The sequence below is a fragment of the Limanda limanda genome, chromosome 3 (genome assembly GCF_963576545.1).
Source record: "Limanda limanda chromosome 3, fLimLim1.1, whole genome shotgun sequence".
Taxonomy (NCBI): domain Eukaryota; kingdom Metazoa; phylum Chordata; class Actinopteri; order Pleuronectiformes; family Pleuronectidae; genus Limanda; species Limanda limanda.
In genome coordinates, this window is record NC_083638.1 from 1,381,253 (window position 1) to 1,399,392 (window position 18,140).

The 18,140-nt window shown below is 46.3% G+C and overlaps 1 protein-coding gene across 1 annotated transcript in view; it reads right to left on the reverse strand.

Annotated features, from left to right (window-relative positions):
- Window positions 1-1,880: 1,880 nt before the first annotated feature.
- Window positions 1,881-18,140, reverse strand: part of LOC132998715 (golgin subfamily B member 1-like) — a 33,403-nt gene continuing 17,143 nt past the window's right edge. The window contains exons 21-29 of the mRNA XM_061068458.1: window positions 6,487-17,808; window positions 6,166-6,242; window positions 5,303-5,339; window positions 5,003-5,152; window positions 4,769-4,885; window positions 4,061-4,158; window positions 3,870-3,962; window positions 3,549-3,645; window positions 1,881-3,459 (exon numbers count right to left, since the gene is read on the reverse strand). Coding sequence (XP_060924441.1) covers window positions 3,301-3,459; window positions 3,549-3,645; window positions 3,870-3,962; window positions 4,061-4,158; window positions 4,769-4,885; window positions 5,003-5,152; window positions 5,303-5,339; window positions 6,166-6,242; window positions 6,487-17,808 — 12,150 coding nt within the window. The 3' untranslated portion in view covers window positions 1,881-3,300. The remainder of the gene's footprint in view (window positions 3,460-3,548; window positions 3,646-3,869; window positions 3,963-4,060; window positions 4,159-4,768; window positions 4,886-5,002; window positions 5,153-5,302; window positions 5,340-6,165; window positions 6,243-6,486; window positions 17,809-18,140) is intronic.

An 18,140-nucleotide genomic window follows, 5' to 3' on the forward strand; every position in this document is an offset into this window, starting at 1 on the left:
AAATAATTATAATAATAAAATAAATTAAATATATTTGAGCTGTTTAAATCACCTGCATTGGTTTCATTCAAGGTAACAGCTTCCTTTATCTATCATTCCGTGACTGGGCTTTCACTGAGTATGCTAATATCATACTCATATAATATCAAACCTGACATTAGGGTGCGACCACACGTGATGATGGTGTCGTTGCTGTAGAGGAGGAGACAGGTTGTTGAAGTCAGGAGGAGGATGTGCCACTGGCAGCATGGGGGGGGGGGGGACTGCTTAAAGCCACAAGAAGCAAACGTTCACAGGTTCACAGGTTTGATTCTCACCGTGAGGGACATTAATGTCCACACCACAGTCATGAAAATCTTATTCCTGTTTTAATTAATCAGTCGTGACTTTTTCTTTTGTCCACCAGTCAGAAACAAATCCCTGTTGCAGGATCATCAGGAGTTTGTGGAGTGAGATCACAGGAACGACCCTGAAGGACTCGTCTGAGCTCGATAAGATCAGGAGCTTGAAGAAGATCCAGTTTTATTCCACTGGATCCTCCGCCCGCTGTCCCAGGAGTTCATCCAGATCCCATCAGGCCACAGATCTCCTCCTCTGTCCCTATTGGCATTTTCAATTATATTCTGTGATCTGATATTTTCATTGGTTCACGATGGGATTGATTGATTTTCCACTGGTTGCAGATTGATGTGTTTTCTTTTACTGAACAACAAACGGTTCTTCTGGAACAAAGAAGAACGAAAGAGCAACTGAGAAAAGCTCGGCCGACACAATCTGCCTGTAGAGAGACGTCAAGACTGAAGAGAAGAGATGAGTGGAAAAGAAGAGGAGAAGAAGAAGAGGGGATGTCTTCATTAATATTCATGAGGTGGGAAACTGGCAGGAAATCAGCTGTAGTTGAAATTAGAAATGGAGCAAAACAGTGAACGACAAAAATCAACCTCGCTGCTCGATTACGATTCAAACTTCTCCAAAAGAAACGTGTTTGATTTTCATCTGTTTGTTTGATTTTCATCGGTTTGTGGCTCCTGCATTAAATGAGAAGACGATGCCATCTAGTGGCTTCACATGCACATTACATCAAACACAGGAACTCAACTTCAACACCAAAATAATTAAAATATAAAATAAAGACTTTTGATAACTGCTTTTGATTTGTCTTTCTTCACGTTCGCAAATTCTGTTTCCGGATATTAATTTTTTTGCCAAAATATGAAACTAATTATATATTTTATTGTAGTTTTGAACTCACATTTTACCTGTTTGATACAGACTAAATAAAGAGAGAGAACATCGCCCCCTGGTAACCTCCTGCAGTTTAGTTTACTCCATGTTAGCCAATGGGACCTAACCTTGTTAAAAAACAACAAAGATTCTCGACTGGTTGAGCAGAAGAATCATCGGGACGCTGACTCCAAACTACATCATCACCACCAGGGGGCAGCGTTCGGGTCCAAGAGAGTTTGGGTTCATTTCTGAAGTGGAGATGTGTCGTCCATCTTTCTTTACAGTTATTGGTTGGGACAATGATCTGCTACTTAACACGGTTCAACTGCTTCTGGACAAAAGACCAGATTTTATTTTAAATTGGCAAATACAGCATTGATTTTAAATCTGAATTTAAATGAAAAATACTTTTACTAGGGATTAATAAGCTAATTACAATACAGCGTTCTGCTGATTGTGAAATGGGATTGGGCCTAAGTCCTCTTCCCTGGATCGTGTTAAGAAGTGGAAACACGCCGCCCATCTTTATTTACAGAGGGTGTAATGTTGAGGACGTGCTGAGTCACATTGGAAATCCAAACTTTGAAGGTTGAATAAGTTGCGGCGCCACCTTGTGGTTCATCACGACAGTAAAACACATCATGTGGACAAACTGGGGAAAAGTGGAACAAGCTTTATTAAAGTTCTTTGCGATGGTAGTGAGACACAGTATTGCACCGAGTGAAGCCTCATGTCATCAGACGCTCCGAAAAATACAGGCAAGAGAAAATAAGCCTTTTTCAGTAGTGTACCTTTTTCATAAATAGATTCAGTTCATGTATCGTCCATCGATCATCTTTATGTACAGATCATAACAAGGGAGTGAAGCAAACTATAAACCAATCAACTCCTCAATTAACCAGCCAGAAAAAACCTGTCACACGTCTCATTCTGTTTCACTCGTCTTTAAAACAACAGACATTCTTTTAAATCTTTTTCTGGCTCGTTAGTTGAAAACGCTCAATAACAAATGTACATCATGGATAGAAATGCATTTTTATACTGTACATAGATACAGAGACTGTACAGCATCCACATAAATACAGGGAATCAATTAAATACAAACCTCATGTCTAGTTTTTTTACAGTGAACTTTCATCAGCATAATGTGACACTGGAGGAGGATTTAATATTTTATCTGTCGCTCAATAACTTTAATAAGTGTGAGGACACACACACACACACACCCACACACACACACACACCAGTTCAAAGGTATCAGGGTGACAGAGGGGGGGCGCTGCTGAGCTCGTATGAGATAATTACATGAGCGTTTTCAGTGCATAGTTTAAACTCAGCATCGCGTCTGAGAAGCAGGATGTGATGTTTGTTCTCAGGTAGAGAACATGGAGCTGGACAGGAAATGGATTTCAAGACGTCGTGTTTGAACAGGAAGTGTTTACAGCTTCCTCTTTTCATAAAGTTACATCATCGCCCTCAAGCTGCATCATCCACAGAAGATAGATCTCCAACCACGTCCCAGGCAACAGGCCATAAAAACAATAACAACAAGAAGATTAATAATGAGGGAATCCACCAGAGTGTTAGAAGATAGAGAAGAAGGAAGAGAAGAGAAACGAGGGGATGGAGAAGGACGAAGAGTAGGGGAGGATGGAGAAGGAGAAGAAGAAGTAGATAGAGTAGGAGGAGGAGAAAGGAAAGGAGGGGAAGAGGATGAAGAAGAAGAAGGTGACAGAGTAGGAGGAGGAGAAAGGAAAGGAGGGGATGAAGAAGAGGATGAAGAGGATGAAGGAGGAGAACACATGATGAAGAAAGAAGAGGCGTGTGGTGTCTTAAGGCTTCAGTTCCCAATAGAAAATATCTAGAAAATCAATTTAAATGAATCGAAACAAATCAAAACAGTTCAGACGTTGTTTTTGATTCTCATCAATAACTCACGTTTCCAGCCTTCGATAAAAAATAAAATAATCGGTTAAAAGTAAGAACTGAATCCAGATTCCAAGAAACGCTCGTGAACGTGAACCAGGAACAGATGCGATAAACGTGCAGCGTGTTGGTTCCAGCATCGCGTCACTAGAGGGCGCCAGTGAGGCACATGAGGACCAGCACGTGTATCGTGAGAAGGTAGAAGAGGAAGAGGTGTCGAGAGCGGGCGCGGCTCGTCAGCAGCTTGGAGAAGTAGAGGCTCCGCCCTCTGAGCCATCGTCGACACGCCGCCACGCCGCCTTTCACCTGCAGGGGGCAGACACCACACGGTCAGAGAAACAGAGGAGTCAGCGTCCTTCACGTGAGAGGAACGACAACAACGCAACACAACTCACCTGTCGTGCTATGAGAGGTTGGGTGGGGTCGAGACTCAGCGCCTCCCACTCGTCCTCCGGCTCCATCTCGATACTGAAATCCCTCTGAGCGTCCAAACTGAAACACAAACACAAACGTGTTGTTCACGTCTGCAGCTCGACAAACATGTGCAACCAGACGAGTCCCAGGGACACGGATCTGAAGGAGAGAACGAGTGACTCGCCCTCTCCAGAGATAATACACAATACACATTCACGTGACACAAATTATTCTGGAACCAAACTCGCACAACGTGAAGTGCGTGTGTTTGTCTGAACTCTGAGTCTGAGTCTGAGTCTCACCCCTTCGTTCGGTCGTCAGCGAGACGCAGAGACTCCTCAGCTGTTTCTCTCCGGCTTCTTTCATCTGCCAGAATCTGCTCCAGCTCCTGCAGCCTGAACACACACACACCACACACAGACACACACAGACACACACACGTTAACAACACATTAACAACACGTCAACAACACGTTAACGCTGATCTCCTCACCTCTCTCGGAGCTGATTGACTTCTTCAGGTTCCAGAAACGTGGAGTCGTTACTTCTCTCCTGTGGAGCTCCGGGTGCAACCTCAGCATACACTGACCCCTGGTGGCGAGGACACAACATTACAGGAATGTGCTGTTGCAACCTTTTGTTGAAAGAATATTTTTTAAAGAGACTTTCTTTAATTTTTCCATGTATCAGAGTCTATGTTGAGTTGGTAAAGGTTCAGGTGAAATTATAATTAAAAAAAATCAGCATCAAAAGGAGAATCCAGGGTTCATACACATTTTGACCAATGGATTTCCATGACTTTTCAACAACTTTAAACCAAATTTCCATGTCCAAACATTCTGTGAAATCTCGGTGTAAACATGAAAAAGTGACCTTACTCATACGCTCTCATACTAACTCCAAAATACAAATGCCTGCTTATATTTTGAGCGTATTTCTTTAAAAGCATATGAATTATTTAAAACTCATCGTAAATGAACGACATAAAAATATGAATATAAAAAAATTTCCATTACTTTCCAAAACTTTGGGGATTTTATTTTTTACTAGTACTTATCCAGGCGTGGAAATACACATTTAACAATTACATGACTTTCCCAGGTTTTCCACGACCGTAGGAACCCTGAAAATCTAAAATCAACGTAGATATAAAGCGCGACAGAAACACGTGTAAGAGATGAACGCGTGTGGGATCGTCCACCTGAGCTTGTCCTGGTCTCTCCAGCCAGTGGCAGCGGTTCTGAGTGTCCCTCAGCGTTTGGGACACGGACGTCAGCTGAGCTGCGACTGCACCTTTCTCCTCCACGGCCTGCTGCAGCTGGGGGGGGGGGATTTAGGAAAGTCGGGTTCACGTCTTTGTCTTTTAGAATTAACTTGATCTTTCTGTGACTTGTCTGCGGCTGCACTGGCCCGTGTGCAGCTCCGGGTCTCGTACCTTGGTGCTGAGCTGCTGGACGTACACGTCTCTCTGTTGGATCTCGAACACGCAGCGCTGCAGGTTCCCGTGAAGATGAAGCCGCTCGGCCTCCAACCGACTCACCGCCTCCTCCGTCACACTGCGCCCGGACAGAGCAACCGCTTCCTGCTGCAATGGGTCAACATCTGGGTTAATGAACTATTACTTTCCTTTGCATTTCTCTGGTGTCGCCCCCTAGTGGAACACTCCGGTAACAAGCAGAGCAAGTATGTGAACAATTCTGCTCAAGTCTAAATCAGAATGTTGGTGTGAACTCACTTTGACTGGAGGTGAGTCCTTCCTCTGTCTGTCAGTCCTGTTGGACACAACAAAACTCCATTAGTGTCATAAACAGAAATAAACACACGTGTCATTGAGCAGCAGTTTGCTCTGAATCATGTCTTTACTGCAGTTTGGCTAAAAATGGAACCTGTAACTTCTTCCTTGAGCATGTGACACATTTTCTTTTTCCTGTCGACTCACACATCACACATTATCTAAGCTCGTGGTCTGGTACATTTAGAGACGTGTCAAAACTCAGGTTATTAAGATTAAGAGCTGAAATCAAAAGGTCACTGCACCATGGAAATGTTTTTTAATTGGTTTTACATAAGTTTCTTAATTAATCAGAAAGTATTTATTGCCAAGTAGGTTTACACCTACCTGGAATTTGCTCTGGTTATTGGTGCATAAAATGAACATAGAAACATAAAAACACAATAAATACACCACACATAAAAAAAACAATAATAATAATCAAAAAAAACAAAAAACAATAAATATTTACTCACTATTTACTTCTCATTTACTCACTTTTTCTAATATTTATACAAGGTAGCATTTATTTAGACAAATATATCTATATAAAAGTATATAAAATATATTAAAAGTGAAGTAAAAGTTGCGTTTAGGGTGTAACATGCTAAAAATGTAATAAACCTATGTGTGTATCTCCAATTCCCTTTAAAAGACACCTCGGCACCTTAGTGTATCTAGGTGATTATAGCATCATTATAACGTACTTATGAATTATATTCCATTCCTTCTGAAAATCTGCATTGAATCCTACACAATCGACCGTAACCACAATTTGAATATGAAGAATAAAAGTTACATTTATCTGACTCCTGCGTCTACTTTACCTCAGATTGGCGGCTTCCTCCCGAGAGCTGATTCCTTCCTGTGGCGTCCGGTGAGTTTGTTGAAGCTCGTCCGTTTCCTGCGAAAAACAAACGACGAGAGAAACTAAAGTCAGAAAGTTTAAACATCTGAAACAGTTCAATTAAACACCAAGTTTCACAGACTCCAGAACATCCCAACAGAAAAAATACCGTGCAGCTCAAAGCAATGGTATGAATAAAAGAAATCGGACTCTTCATGCTTCACGTCTTTCAGATGAAACCACAGCAGAGACAGAAAAGTGCAACAGCCAAACACACACCACGGCCGACGACTCCACTCACCCGCCCGTCTCTCTCACTCGGGAGGAAACTGACGCCACTTCCTTCAGACTTTGAAGAGGTTGTCTCTGGGCTCGAACCCTGTCGGGACTCAACCGCTCGTTTGGTTCCGGCCAACTCGTCCATCAACCGGTCGCGGTCGTTTTGGAGGCTGGCCATTGACCTGGAGAAGGCCGACAGCTGCCTGCTGTAGGTGTTGTTTTCCATGGAGACCTGCTTCAGCTCCTTCTCCTTCTCGGACAAGGCCTTCGTCAGCTCGTCCAACAGCTTGTTCAGCTCCGCGTCGGTGTCTTTGCCGTCCAAAGCGTTGACTTTATGAACGAGGATGTCCCGCTCTTTGGCGAACATGGCCAGGTCCGAGGTGGCGTCCTGCAGGCTGCGCTCCACCTGGGTCAGCGCTGCCTGCGTCTCTCGGAGTTCTTCGTCATATCTGTTTCTCAGGACCTTGAAGTCTTCGATGAGCTGGTCTCGGTCGTTCTGCAGAGCAGCCATGGCTTTGCACAGAGACTCATTCTGAGCCGTCAGATCTTTACTCTGAGTTCTGGCCTCTGATAACTGCTGCTCCACTTGGAGAAGGTCTCTGGCGAGTTCGGCCACCCGCTGCTCGGCGGTCTCGTGCTCATTCCTCATCAGCTCCACCTCCCGCTCGAAGGCGTCCAGCTCCGAGTTGTATTTATCTTCAGCTTCAGCCAGTTTCTTGTCCGTCTCATTTTCAACCAGCTGCATGTTTGCTTTGACTTCATCATTTAAGGTTTTCTGGGAGAAGAGTTTTTGCTGGAGGTCGTTACACTCAGCTGCTTTGGCTGCCACAGCCTCCTGCAAATCAGAAATCACTTTGCCCACATCTGTCGTCGCTCTGTCAAGTTTCTGAGTGGATATTTCCATTTCCAGTCTTGAAACTTGAGCTGTAAGTTTAGAATTCTCCTCCGTCAACGAATCGCTCACCTCTTCCTCCTTCTGCAGCTCCAGCCGAGACTTTCTGTGCTGCTTGTCTACTGCAGCCTTCTGGTTCTCCAGGTTTTTAATCACTTCCTGCTGCTTCTTCAGCAGCACCTTCAACTGGTTGTCCTTCAGAGACAACACTTGATTCAGATCCTCCCTGTACCGGACCAGCTGAGCCCTGAGCATCGCATTCTCAGAGTTGAGATCATCCATCTGATGCAGCAACTTCCTGATTTCGTGTTTGAGGCCTTTGGCTGCCCCACCTTCTCCGTCAGCAGAGCCGTCTTTGCCCTTCAACCCCAACTCGCTCTTCGCCTCCAGGATTCTGTATTCTGACACGAGTCGCTCCCGCTCGCTTTGTAAAGACACCATGGAGTTCTTGAATGATTCCATCTTTGCTGCCATCTGCTCCTTTTCCTGGACAGACTTGTTCGCTTTAATCTGCAGACTTTTGACCTTAGTTTCAAATCCTCTTAACCCTTTATCAGCCTTTTCCCTTTGGTAGCGTGAAGACGTTAACCTGTCCTCGTAAACTGCAACCTGCGAGCGGTAGTTAGCCTGGAGCTGCTCCAGGTACCCCGACATCTGTCCGTCTCGAGAGGACAACAAGGACGAGATCTCGGCGTCTTTGCCCTGAAGCAGCGTTTTCAGCTGCAGAGAAATTCCCTCCTGTTTCTCAAAGCTGGCGCGGAGTTTGTCATTTTGAGTTTGTAGGAGGAGCAGCTGAGCGTCCGTGTCGGCGTTTATCTTCTCCACCTGCTGGAGATTCAGCTGCAGTCGGGAAATCACGTCCTCTTTGTCCACGAGCCGCCGGTTCAGTCCGTTTTTATCGCGTTCTGTTCTTTCCACCTGAGCGCTGAGTTCCTTCACCTGAACGGTCATCAGCTCGGCGGACTCGCTCAGCTCGGCGCTGCTGGCGCTCATCACAAACAGCTGCCTCTGTTGAGCCGCGGCAGCGACGGAGTACTCGCTCAGCGTCCTCTCCAGTCTCGACTTGGTAACTCGGAGCTCATTCACCTCTTTGTCTTTCACTCTCATGTCTTCCAGGAATCGTTTGATCACAAAGCCCTGCTCCAGCAGCTGGTTGTCCTTCTCGTTCAGTGTCTTCTGGTACATGTCGCTCCAGCGCTTGGTGGCATGCGCCCCTCGAGCAGTGGAAGATAACGCTGAGAGTTTGGCTTCGTTGGTCTCCGCTGCTCTCTTCAGAGTGTTCATCTGAAGGTTCTGAGCGTCGACATGTTGTCTCAGTTCATTCACTTTGACACTTTCTTCATCTTTCAACTCTTTGAGTTCATCGATCTGTTGCTGCAACACAAACTGATTCTGCATATATGCGTTTATTTGCCTCTCGTCCATAACTTGTGGCAAATTTCTTTTCTCTTCAGACTTTTGACTTTGCTGGGACATCTCCAGAAGCAGCTGTTCTTTCTCAGTCTGGACACTCTGAATCTTCTCTGCTGCCTCCTGGAGGAGATTTCTGTTTGTTATCAGCGCAGCTTCGACTTCTTTACTTCTCTCCTCCAGAGCCGATACTTTCTCTGAGCCTTTCTTCACTTCTTTCTCCAGGAGGTCACAGGCCGACTGCGAGCTCTTCAAAGAGCTCTCTAAATCTAAAATCAGTTCCTGGTATCGGATACAGTTTTGCTGCAGTTGATTTATCTCCTGGTGCTTTTCTTTGAGCAGCTCTCGTAGTTCGTTCCTCACGTTCTTGGAGCCCTGGTTTCCTCTCTGCTCCGTCTTGAGTTTCTCCTCAAACCCTCGGACCAACTTGAGTTGCTCCTCTTCTTTTTCTTGTCGAACCTGATCGCTCCTCTCCTTGATGGCCGCCAGCTGAGACGCCAGCTGTGTGTTCTGTGTTTGCAAAACGCCGACGGACTCTGTCTGCTCGTCGATCCTTTCGGAGTTCTTCAGGATCACACTCTCCAAATACTCATTTTCATTTTTCACTTTGTCTGAAGTCTCTTGAACATTTTCGAGCTCCTCCTGCAGCACAGACTTGTCATCCTCCAGGATTCTCACCTTCTCGTTCAGACCTATCGTCTCTCGGCTGCGACGGTAGATATCGTCCTTCAGCTCTTTGATGACCTCGTCCTTCTGTCCCAGCTGCAGCTCGTGATCGTTCTGTACCTCCTCGATTCTTTCAGACAGACTTTTCTTCTCCTTCTGTAACAAGTTGTTGATTTCCAACTGAGCGCCGAGCTCGGTTTTCTGGGCTTCGATCTGAGCAGTCAGAGAATTATTCAGTCCGAGTGCTTCATCCAGTTTCAGCTGCATGTTGCTTGTGTACGTGTTTGATTCCGTGTGACTGTTTTCCAAGGAGCTGCTCGCCTCTTCCAGCTTCTCCTCCAGTTGGCTTCTCTCAGCCTGGATCTCTGTAAGTTTCTCTCTGAGATCCTCTGAAGACTCTTCAAGTCGACGCCTCTCAGCCTCCAGCTCCGTATTTCTGTCAGTCAGCTCGCACATCAATGTCTTCTGCTTTCCTTCGTGCTCAGTCAACTCTAGTTTGATTTTCTGATTCTCTTCCTCCAGGTCATTAATCCTCTGCAGTTTCTCTTTGGAAGATTTTCTCATCCTCTCTTTGATTCTTTCATTTTCCTCCTCCATGTCTCGGGCTTGCTTCTCCATCGTCTCCGTCTCCGTCTGCTGGCTGTGTGCTTTGCGGACGGCTTCCTGTCTGTCTCGTTTGGCTCCTTCCAGAAACTGTCTCATTTTGTCCATTTCACTGCTAACGTTTTCATAAGACTCCAGAAGAGATTCGTACTCCTGCTTCAGCTCGGCGTGCCTGGACTTCCACTTGGACAGCTCGTCTGTTTGAGAATCCTTCAGAGATTCCAGCTGACATGAGAAGGCTTGTTTCTGCTGAGTCATGTTTTCTATGGTCAGTTTCAAGCTGTCGCAAGCCGCTGACAGACTGAGATTATCATCCCGGACTCTATCGATGCTGGAGTTGAGCTCTTCTTTCTCCTTGTTCAGTGACGACACCGAGGTTTCCAGATCTGAATTCTGTTGTTTCAACCTGACAACCGATGATTCCAGGACAGAACATTCATCTGATTTGGCTTCGTGTCTGGCTGAAAGCTTTTCTACTTCTTCCTTGAGTGTTGCAGTTTCCTTCAAGAGTTCTTTCCTGGAAAGTAGAGCAGCTTGTAGCTTCCTGGTTAGGAGAGTAATTTTGCTTTGGATGTCTCGACTGTTTGCTTTGTTGCCGTCTTCTTGAGATTTCTGAAGCTCATCAGCCTCGACTCTCATTCTTTCAATGGCAGTGTCGTGCGTGTGTAATCGCTGCTGTAGCTGCTGTTCGAGTGCAGCAATTAGCTCGTCCTTTTCTGCCACTCGAGCCTGAGAGACCAACAGAGCTTCGTCTCTCTCCTTCAGTTTCACTTCGAGGTTCTCAGGCGTCTCTTGATGGAGCTGCTGGTTCAGCCTCTCTGCCTCCTTCAGCTGCTCGGTGAGCGCTGTCACTTCACCTCTGAGATCACGGACCGATTGAAAAGCATTTTCTTTTTCTTGCTTGAACAAACCCAGAACCCTGTCTGTCTCGGTACGATGCAGATGTGCTTCTTCAAGCTCCTCAGTCAAAACCAGTTTGTCCTCAATGAGCTGCTGCTGAGTTTCAGTTAGAGTCTTTTGGATGGTTAACACTTCCAGGGATTTCTGTGAAACTAAAGCAAGAGCTGTCTCAAGTTCCACTTTCATCTGCTCTAAAGCAGCCTCCTTTTCTTCGTCTACGATTTTAAACTTTTCTTCATTTGCGCTCATGTGTTGGTAAGAGATGTTCTTCTGCTTCTCCTGTTGGGCCACTTCCTCAACGACCTGGATTGTTTGCTTATATTTCTCAATTTCTTCCGTTTTCTCTCGTACTTCTTCTCGCACTCTCTCCAGGTCGTTCTCGGCAAGATGAAGTTGTGACTTCAAAGCTTCGGTTCTTTGCTCCGTGACTACGAGAACATCCTCTTTAGTTGCCATCTCCAGAGACATCTTCTCAGCTTGGGATCTCACGGTTTCCAGCTCTGACTGAACGAGGGACAGAGAGTGACACTGGCTCTCTTTCTCCGCCAGAGACATCTTCAGATCTTGAAGAGTTTTGTCCCGCTCCTCGACCAGCTGCCTCAGAGTGCCCAGTTCATCCAGATATGACAAAGAGGTTCTATGGAGGTTCTCCAGCTCCCTGACCTTCTCGTCCAAGTTGATCTGGATGGCGTTCAGCTCGTTTGTCTGCTGACAGCGTTGCTCCAGCAGAGCCTTGTAGTCGTCCTTCAGCTCAGCCAGTTCTTGAGTTAATTTCTTTTCATTCTCTTGAGCTTTCTTCATCGTCTCTTTGCGTGCGAGCAGAGCAGCCTGAGCTTTCTTCTGTAGAACGGCCTTTTCGGACTTCACCTGTGCGAGTTCATTTTCTAACTCCGCAGCAGCAGAGGAGGATTTCTCCTGTAACTCATTCTTACGTGTCCTGATCTCATCTTGAAGCTGCTCTACTTTCCGGATCAAAGCGTTTCTGTCTCGCTCAGAAGCTTCTTCAGCCTCTGCAGCGTTGGACTGCAGCTGCTCCACGACGGAGGTTTGCTCACTAAGTGTTTGCAGGTTTTCTAACAAACACATTTCTTTCTGATTCAACGTGCTCTGCAGAATCAGTTTTTCTGACTCCAACTGTTCGAGAAGTCTCTCGCTCTGTGTTTTGTGTTCTTCGATCTCTCCCTCTCTCCGTAGAATTGTGTGTTCAAGAAGGGAAACTTGTTCCTGATACTTTTCTGCTGTTGCCTGAGCCTGATGTGTTGTTTCCTGTAGTTTATCCTGTAAAAGCGAAACCTCCTGTTTCTCAGAGTTCACACTCTCTTCTTTCTGCTTTTCATACTCCTGAAGTTTCTTCATCAGATCCTTTCTCACGACGAGAGCAGCTTGAAGCTTCTTCTTCACGCCGTCTTTTTCTTTGGACAACTTGGCGAGTTCCCCTTTCAGATCGTCCCTTTCCCGAAGCAGCTCGAGCTTCTCTGAACTCGTGGAGTTGATTTCACATTGAGAGCGAGAGATTGTATCTTCTAACTGCTGAAGATTAACTTCTAACTCCTCTGACCTTCTCGTGGAGGTTTCGTGTGCTCGCTGCATGTTTTCCACTTGTACCATCAGGGACGTTTTCTCCTCACAGAGTTTCACTCTTTCGTTGGAGGCAGATTCCATGACTTGGGCGACGGATGCATCTTTATCTCTCATCTGCTGACTTAGTCCAGCGAGTAATTCCTTCTGCTGGTTTATCTGACAGCCCAGACTGTTAATCTGCTCATCTTTTGCTTGTACCTCACTGTGTAAAGACGAGAGTTTGACAGCAGCTTCTTTCAGGTTCTGTGACTCAGAGGTGAGCTGCGTTCGTAAACGCTCGACCTCGTCTCGTAGAAGAGCAACTTGTTGACTCTTCACCTCCTCACTCCTCCCTCCTTCATGAAGCACTTTATCCAACTCGTTTCTTAGAGCGTCTACCTCGGACTGATGTCTGTCCTCTAACTGTTTTATCATGTCCTGTAAAGAGCCTGGTTTTGTATTTAACTCAGAGGAGGTTGAATCTTTGTCAGAGCGTAATTTTCGTGGGAGAAGTTTTTCTAACTCACATTCCACAGTATTTAGATTCTGCTGCAGATCATGGTTCTCTTTATCCTTTTCCTGAAAAGATGCTAACAGCTTCTCCAGTTGAATCCTGGAGGCTGAGGCCTCGGACTCTTTGGCGCTCAGTTGATCGGACCCTTGTCTAACTGCAGAGGAAGCCTCGGCTAGCTTCTCCTGCAAACTGTCCAAGTCTCGTTTCAAAGCGTTCACTTTAACATCTTTAGATTTCTTTTCATTTTCAACACTTTTCAATTGTTCTGCAAGTCGATTCCTATCCTGCTTCTCTTTATCCAGAACTAACAGCCACTCTTTCTCTGAATCCTGCAGAATTTGTTCTATCTTTTGAATGTTTTCTGTTAACTGAGAAAGTTCTTCGTCTTTGGCACTAACCTTGGCTTGAAGGATCTCCCTCTCCGACACCATTTGCTCCATGTTCTCCTTCATGCTGCTGGCCTGCTGCTGCATGTGAAGCTGCAGCTCCTCGTGCGATGTCCGGATCTGATGCTGACTCGTTTCCAGCTCCTCCTTCACTGCAAGGAGCTTCCTAACTTCCTCCTGCAAACGTGAACTCTCGTTACAGACCGTGTCGAGATGCTTCTGACGCTCTGCCGTTGACAAACTCATTTCCTCGCTCAGCCTCTTATTCTGCTCCTCTAGTTTTTGTATTTCTGAAACCAGCTGAGAAGCATGTTTAGCCTGGGCTGTGTACTGGCTGTTGATCGCATGCAGAGCCAGTTCCCTCTGCTCCAGGTTTTCTGTCAGCGCATTCATCTGTGCAGCGACCTGAAGGTGTTGGGATTTGAGCCTTTCTATTTCCACAGTCAGCAGAGACACACTTGCTTGGTGAGAAGAAAAGGCTTCTTCCTTTTCCTTGGAGAGACTTGAGTTCAGGTCTTTGGTTTTCTTGAGTCTTTGTTGGAGATCTGAAAACTCGTGTCTCAGTGTTTCGATGCTCATCTTCGCCGCCTGATGTCCGTTGTTGGAATCATCCAGTAACTTCTGAAGGTTGGACACCTCATCAGCTCGACTGGACAGCTGCTGTCTCACCTCCTGCAGCTCCTCCAAGTTGGCTGCATATTTCTCTTGAAGGTTCTTGAAGGCACTTTGCGTTTCCTCTGCAGGCGTTCGGAGGTTTTCATACTCTGTGGACAGGAGCTGAATCTGACTCTGGAGCTGCGACACCAGCTCAGTGCTTTCCATGAACTGTGTTTTAAAGAGCAACGACTCGTCTGCTTGTCTCTGGACGTCCTGAAGAGACTGAGATTGGTTCAGAAGAGCGGCCTCTCTTTCCACCAGGGCCTTTTTCAGGTTTTCAGATTCAGCCAACTGTGCTTGGAGGCTGCTGCTGAGCTTTGAGACGGATTCCTCCAGGTGTGAAGTCTGTTCCTTCAACCTCTCACCTTCTGCCTCTCGGGCTTGTAGAATGGAATTAAGATTTTCCACAGCGGCTGAAGAATGACTCTGATATTCCAGGCTCGACTGTTCCTTCTTGTCCAGCGTGTTCTTCAGGATGGACGACTCTGCAGTAAGGTGGTTAACGTGACCTCGGAGCTTACTGGCAGAATCCTCCAGCTCGGACACTTTTGCACATAAACTTACTTTGTCTTCTGCGTTTTGCTTCAGCCGCTGCTCCTGCTCAGCGATTCTACCGTTGAGCTGCTGGATCAAACTCTCCTCTTGTTTCAGCCGGTCGTCTTTCCCCTTCACGCTCAGATGAAGAGTCTCCTGCTCGGAGAACGCCGTCTTGAGCTCTTTCTCCATAGCGTTGACAGATGTTTTGAGATTTGCGACTTCTTCCTGTGCTTTGGACAGAACTGTCTCCGTGTTCAGAAGTTCAGATTTTAATCTTGTATTCTGCTCATTCAGAGCCTGAAAGCTGTCTTTAAAATCGATCATCTCTGCTTTGCTCCGGCCGTCCTCTTGTGTCAGATGAGAGTTTTCTGCTCGGAGTTTCTGCACAGCCGCCTTCAGGTTGTTGATTTCAGCTTCCATCTCTGCGGCGCTCTCGTTCATGGCACCGAGCTGACCGCTGAGTGAAGTCACCGACTCGTTCCGCTTGTTCAGCTCATCTTTGTGGTTCTGAAACTCCGTTGACACTTTGCTTAACGTCTGTTCTTTTTGCTCCATCGTCCGTTTCGTGGATTCGACCTCAACCTGCAGCTTTGATACAAGATCCTTCTGTAGCTCGACTTCCTTCTGATAAACGCTACACTCCTCCGCTTTCTGCTGAATCGATGCGTCTTTCTCCATCAACCCGGACTTCAGGACAGACGCTTGTTCCTGAAGAGCAGATACGGTGTCGTGAAGCTGCAGCAGCTGATCCCGATGAGCCTCCGACTGAATCCTCCGTTCTGATAGCGTCTGGTCTTTCTCACTCAAAGACATATTGAGTTGACTCTCTTGCATTTTCAAGCTGTCAACTTCCTCCTGTAAACTTTGAAGTTGTTCTTCTCTCTCTCTGAGGGTTTTTGACAGATGAGCACATTCACTTGTTTTCTCAAGCAAAGCTGCTGAGTTTGAGAGCTCACTCTCCTTGAGGATCTTTCTTAATTCATCCACGGCAGCGCTCAGCTTCTTCTTCTCCTTCAACAAGCTGCCGACTCTCTTCTTGTCGTCTGAGATATGGATTTCTAGCCCAGCATTTTTTTCTCGAAGTAAACTCATCTCCGTGGTCAGTTCAGACACGGATCTGCTGTTCTGATCCAACTCGTCCTGGAGTCTCTGGTTATCTTCTGTTAGTTTGCTGATCTTCATGCTCAGACTGGAGTTATGTTCCAGGGTCGTGTGAAGCTGTGAGTCAAGTTCAGATGTTTGAAGAGCAAGCTTCTTCTCTCTGGACTCGGCAGCAGCTCCCAGTTGGTGGTTCTCCTCTGTGAGAGCCTGCATGAGCTCGTCCAAGCGACTCAGCTCCGTTTGCTTCAACTCGGCCTCATTCTGGAGCTTCCTGGCATTCTCCTCCATGACACTGATTCGATCACTCTGAGATTTGACTGTCTCGTTCATTGAGTTCAGTTTGTCTTTGTGATTCTCACATTGTTGTTTCGTATTGTCCAACATTTCATCTCTGGTCTGAACTTGCAGTCGGAGTTGTGAGTGCTCCTCCTGCAGCTTGGACACCATATCTTTCTGAGCTGTGATTTCCTCCTGAAGACCTCGACACTCGTCCTGCTTCTCTTTCAACACGGCGTCCTTCTCCGTTAACTCGGACCTCAGGCTGCTCTCCCGTCCTCGCAGCTGACCCAGAGCTTCCTCACTTTGTGATCGCTGGTCTTGTTCGGCCTTTAACTGTGCGTGAAGCTCAGCCGAGGTTTTCTCCTTCTCTGCCACGTCACTCCGGAGCTGCTTGACCTCAGAACTCAGGTTTTGCACATGCTCCTGCAGCTCGGTCACTTTCTCCTCCCGCTCCCGGAGCTGCTGGCTGAGGCGACTACATTTGTTTGTTTTCTCCAGCAGCATCTCGGAGTTGGAGCTTGTGCTTTGCTCCAGGACTCCGTTTAACTCGTGAACTTGAAGAGTCAGTTCCTCTTTATCTCTTTGTAGCCCCTCAACAGCTCTGTCATTCTGTGAACACTGGGTCATCAGTCCGGATATCTGAGCTTGTAAAGAATCCTTTTCAGCTGTGACGTCTGAAATGTTTTTCACACTTTCGCTCACTTCCACTTCGAGTCCTTGTTTCTCTTGAGTGAGGCAGAGCAGTTGGTTCTCCAGGCTGCCGTTGAGCTCGAGTGCAGACGTCACCTTTTCATTGAGCTCTTTGACGCTCTGCCTCTGAAGCTCCAGCTCCTCAGTCAGCTGCTGCTTCTCAGTCTTCGTGCTCTTCAACAGGTTCTTGAGTTTGGAGATGTTTTCAGTTTTGTTTTTTAGCTCATTGCTCAACCTCTGTTTCTCCGACGTTTGTTTTCCGTTTGTCTTTAGCTGCTTTTCCAATGTTTCTATTGTTTCCACTTTGTCTCTCATCTCTTTTCTGATCTGTGCTTCGCTCTGCACCTGCTCCTCCAACTGTGTGGACAATGTCTGTAGTTCATTCTTGTATTTCTCCGCCTGTGCCAGGAGTTTGTTGTGCTCTTCCTTGAAGGATTTCAGCTCTTTTTCATACGTCTCTTCTTTGTCATGAAGCTGCTGCTGTAATTCCTCACTGTTGATGTTTTTGTCCTGGAGCTGTGAAACGAGTTCCTCTGACTCCTGCAGCTTCTCCGTGGATGAACTCAGCTGCTCCTTCAGCGAGGTGATGTGTGTTTCACATTCAGAGAGATGATGACGATGGCTCACAGTCTGTTTCTGAATCTCCACTCGAAGCTCCTGCATCGTTTTCTTGTCGTCTTCAAGCTGCTTTAACAGTTGTTCCACCTCCGCCTCTTTGGACTCTCTCTCCTCTTTGGCTTTGACTAATTCTGTCTCCGTGTCCTTGAGTTTCTCCACCGCCTCTGTGATCTTGCTGTTCAGACTTTGCTGGTCTGAATCCTGCGAGTCTCTGATGATCATGGCCTGCTGCTCCGCTCGCCTCAGAGCCGTTTCCACCTGAACCAGGTTCTCTTCTTTGAGTTTCATCTCCTGCTTCAGGACCGTGATCTGCTCCGTGTACTCCACCATGTTGGCAGAGAGGCTTGATATCTCCTTGTCCTTTTCTGCCACGACTTCTCTGAGACTGTCAATTTCCCGCTCACAGGTCTGAAGATCGTGAATGAGTTGGGCTCGCTCCTCAAGGTGGGCGGAGTTTAGTTTGTCCAGCTCCTCGTTTGTCTGATCCAGCTCCGTCTGTAAAGCTTCTATGGCGACTTCCTGCTTTTGTGTCTGGAAATGACAAGATAAAAAAGAACAATAAACTTCACATTTCTCCACTTCTCATTTTCATTATGAAAGTGTTGATTTATCAGATAAACGGCAAAAACTGCATGAAGGAAAAAATGACTGAACCCATTAAGACCTGATGCCACGTCTGCTCCGTCCTTTAGATGATAACTGTGACTGATGAAATACATCGTGAAGTACGCAAATACTCGAGGGAAATGCATTATGGGAAATTTAGTTTGTTTCATTTTCAGCAAAACAAATCAGTGATGAAACCGACGATGACGATGAATAATTTGTTCCTACTGACCTGCTGACCAAGGCTCAGTCAGTAA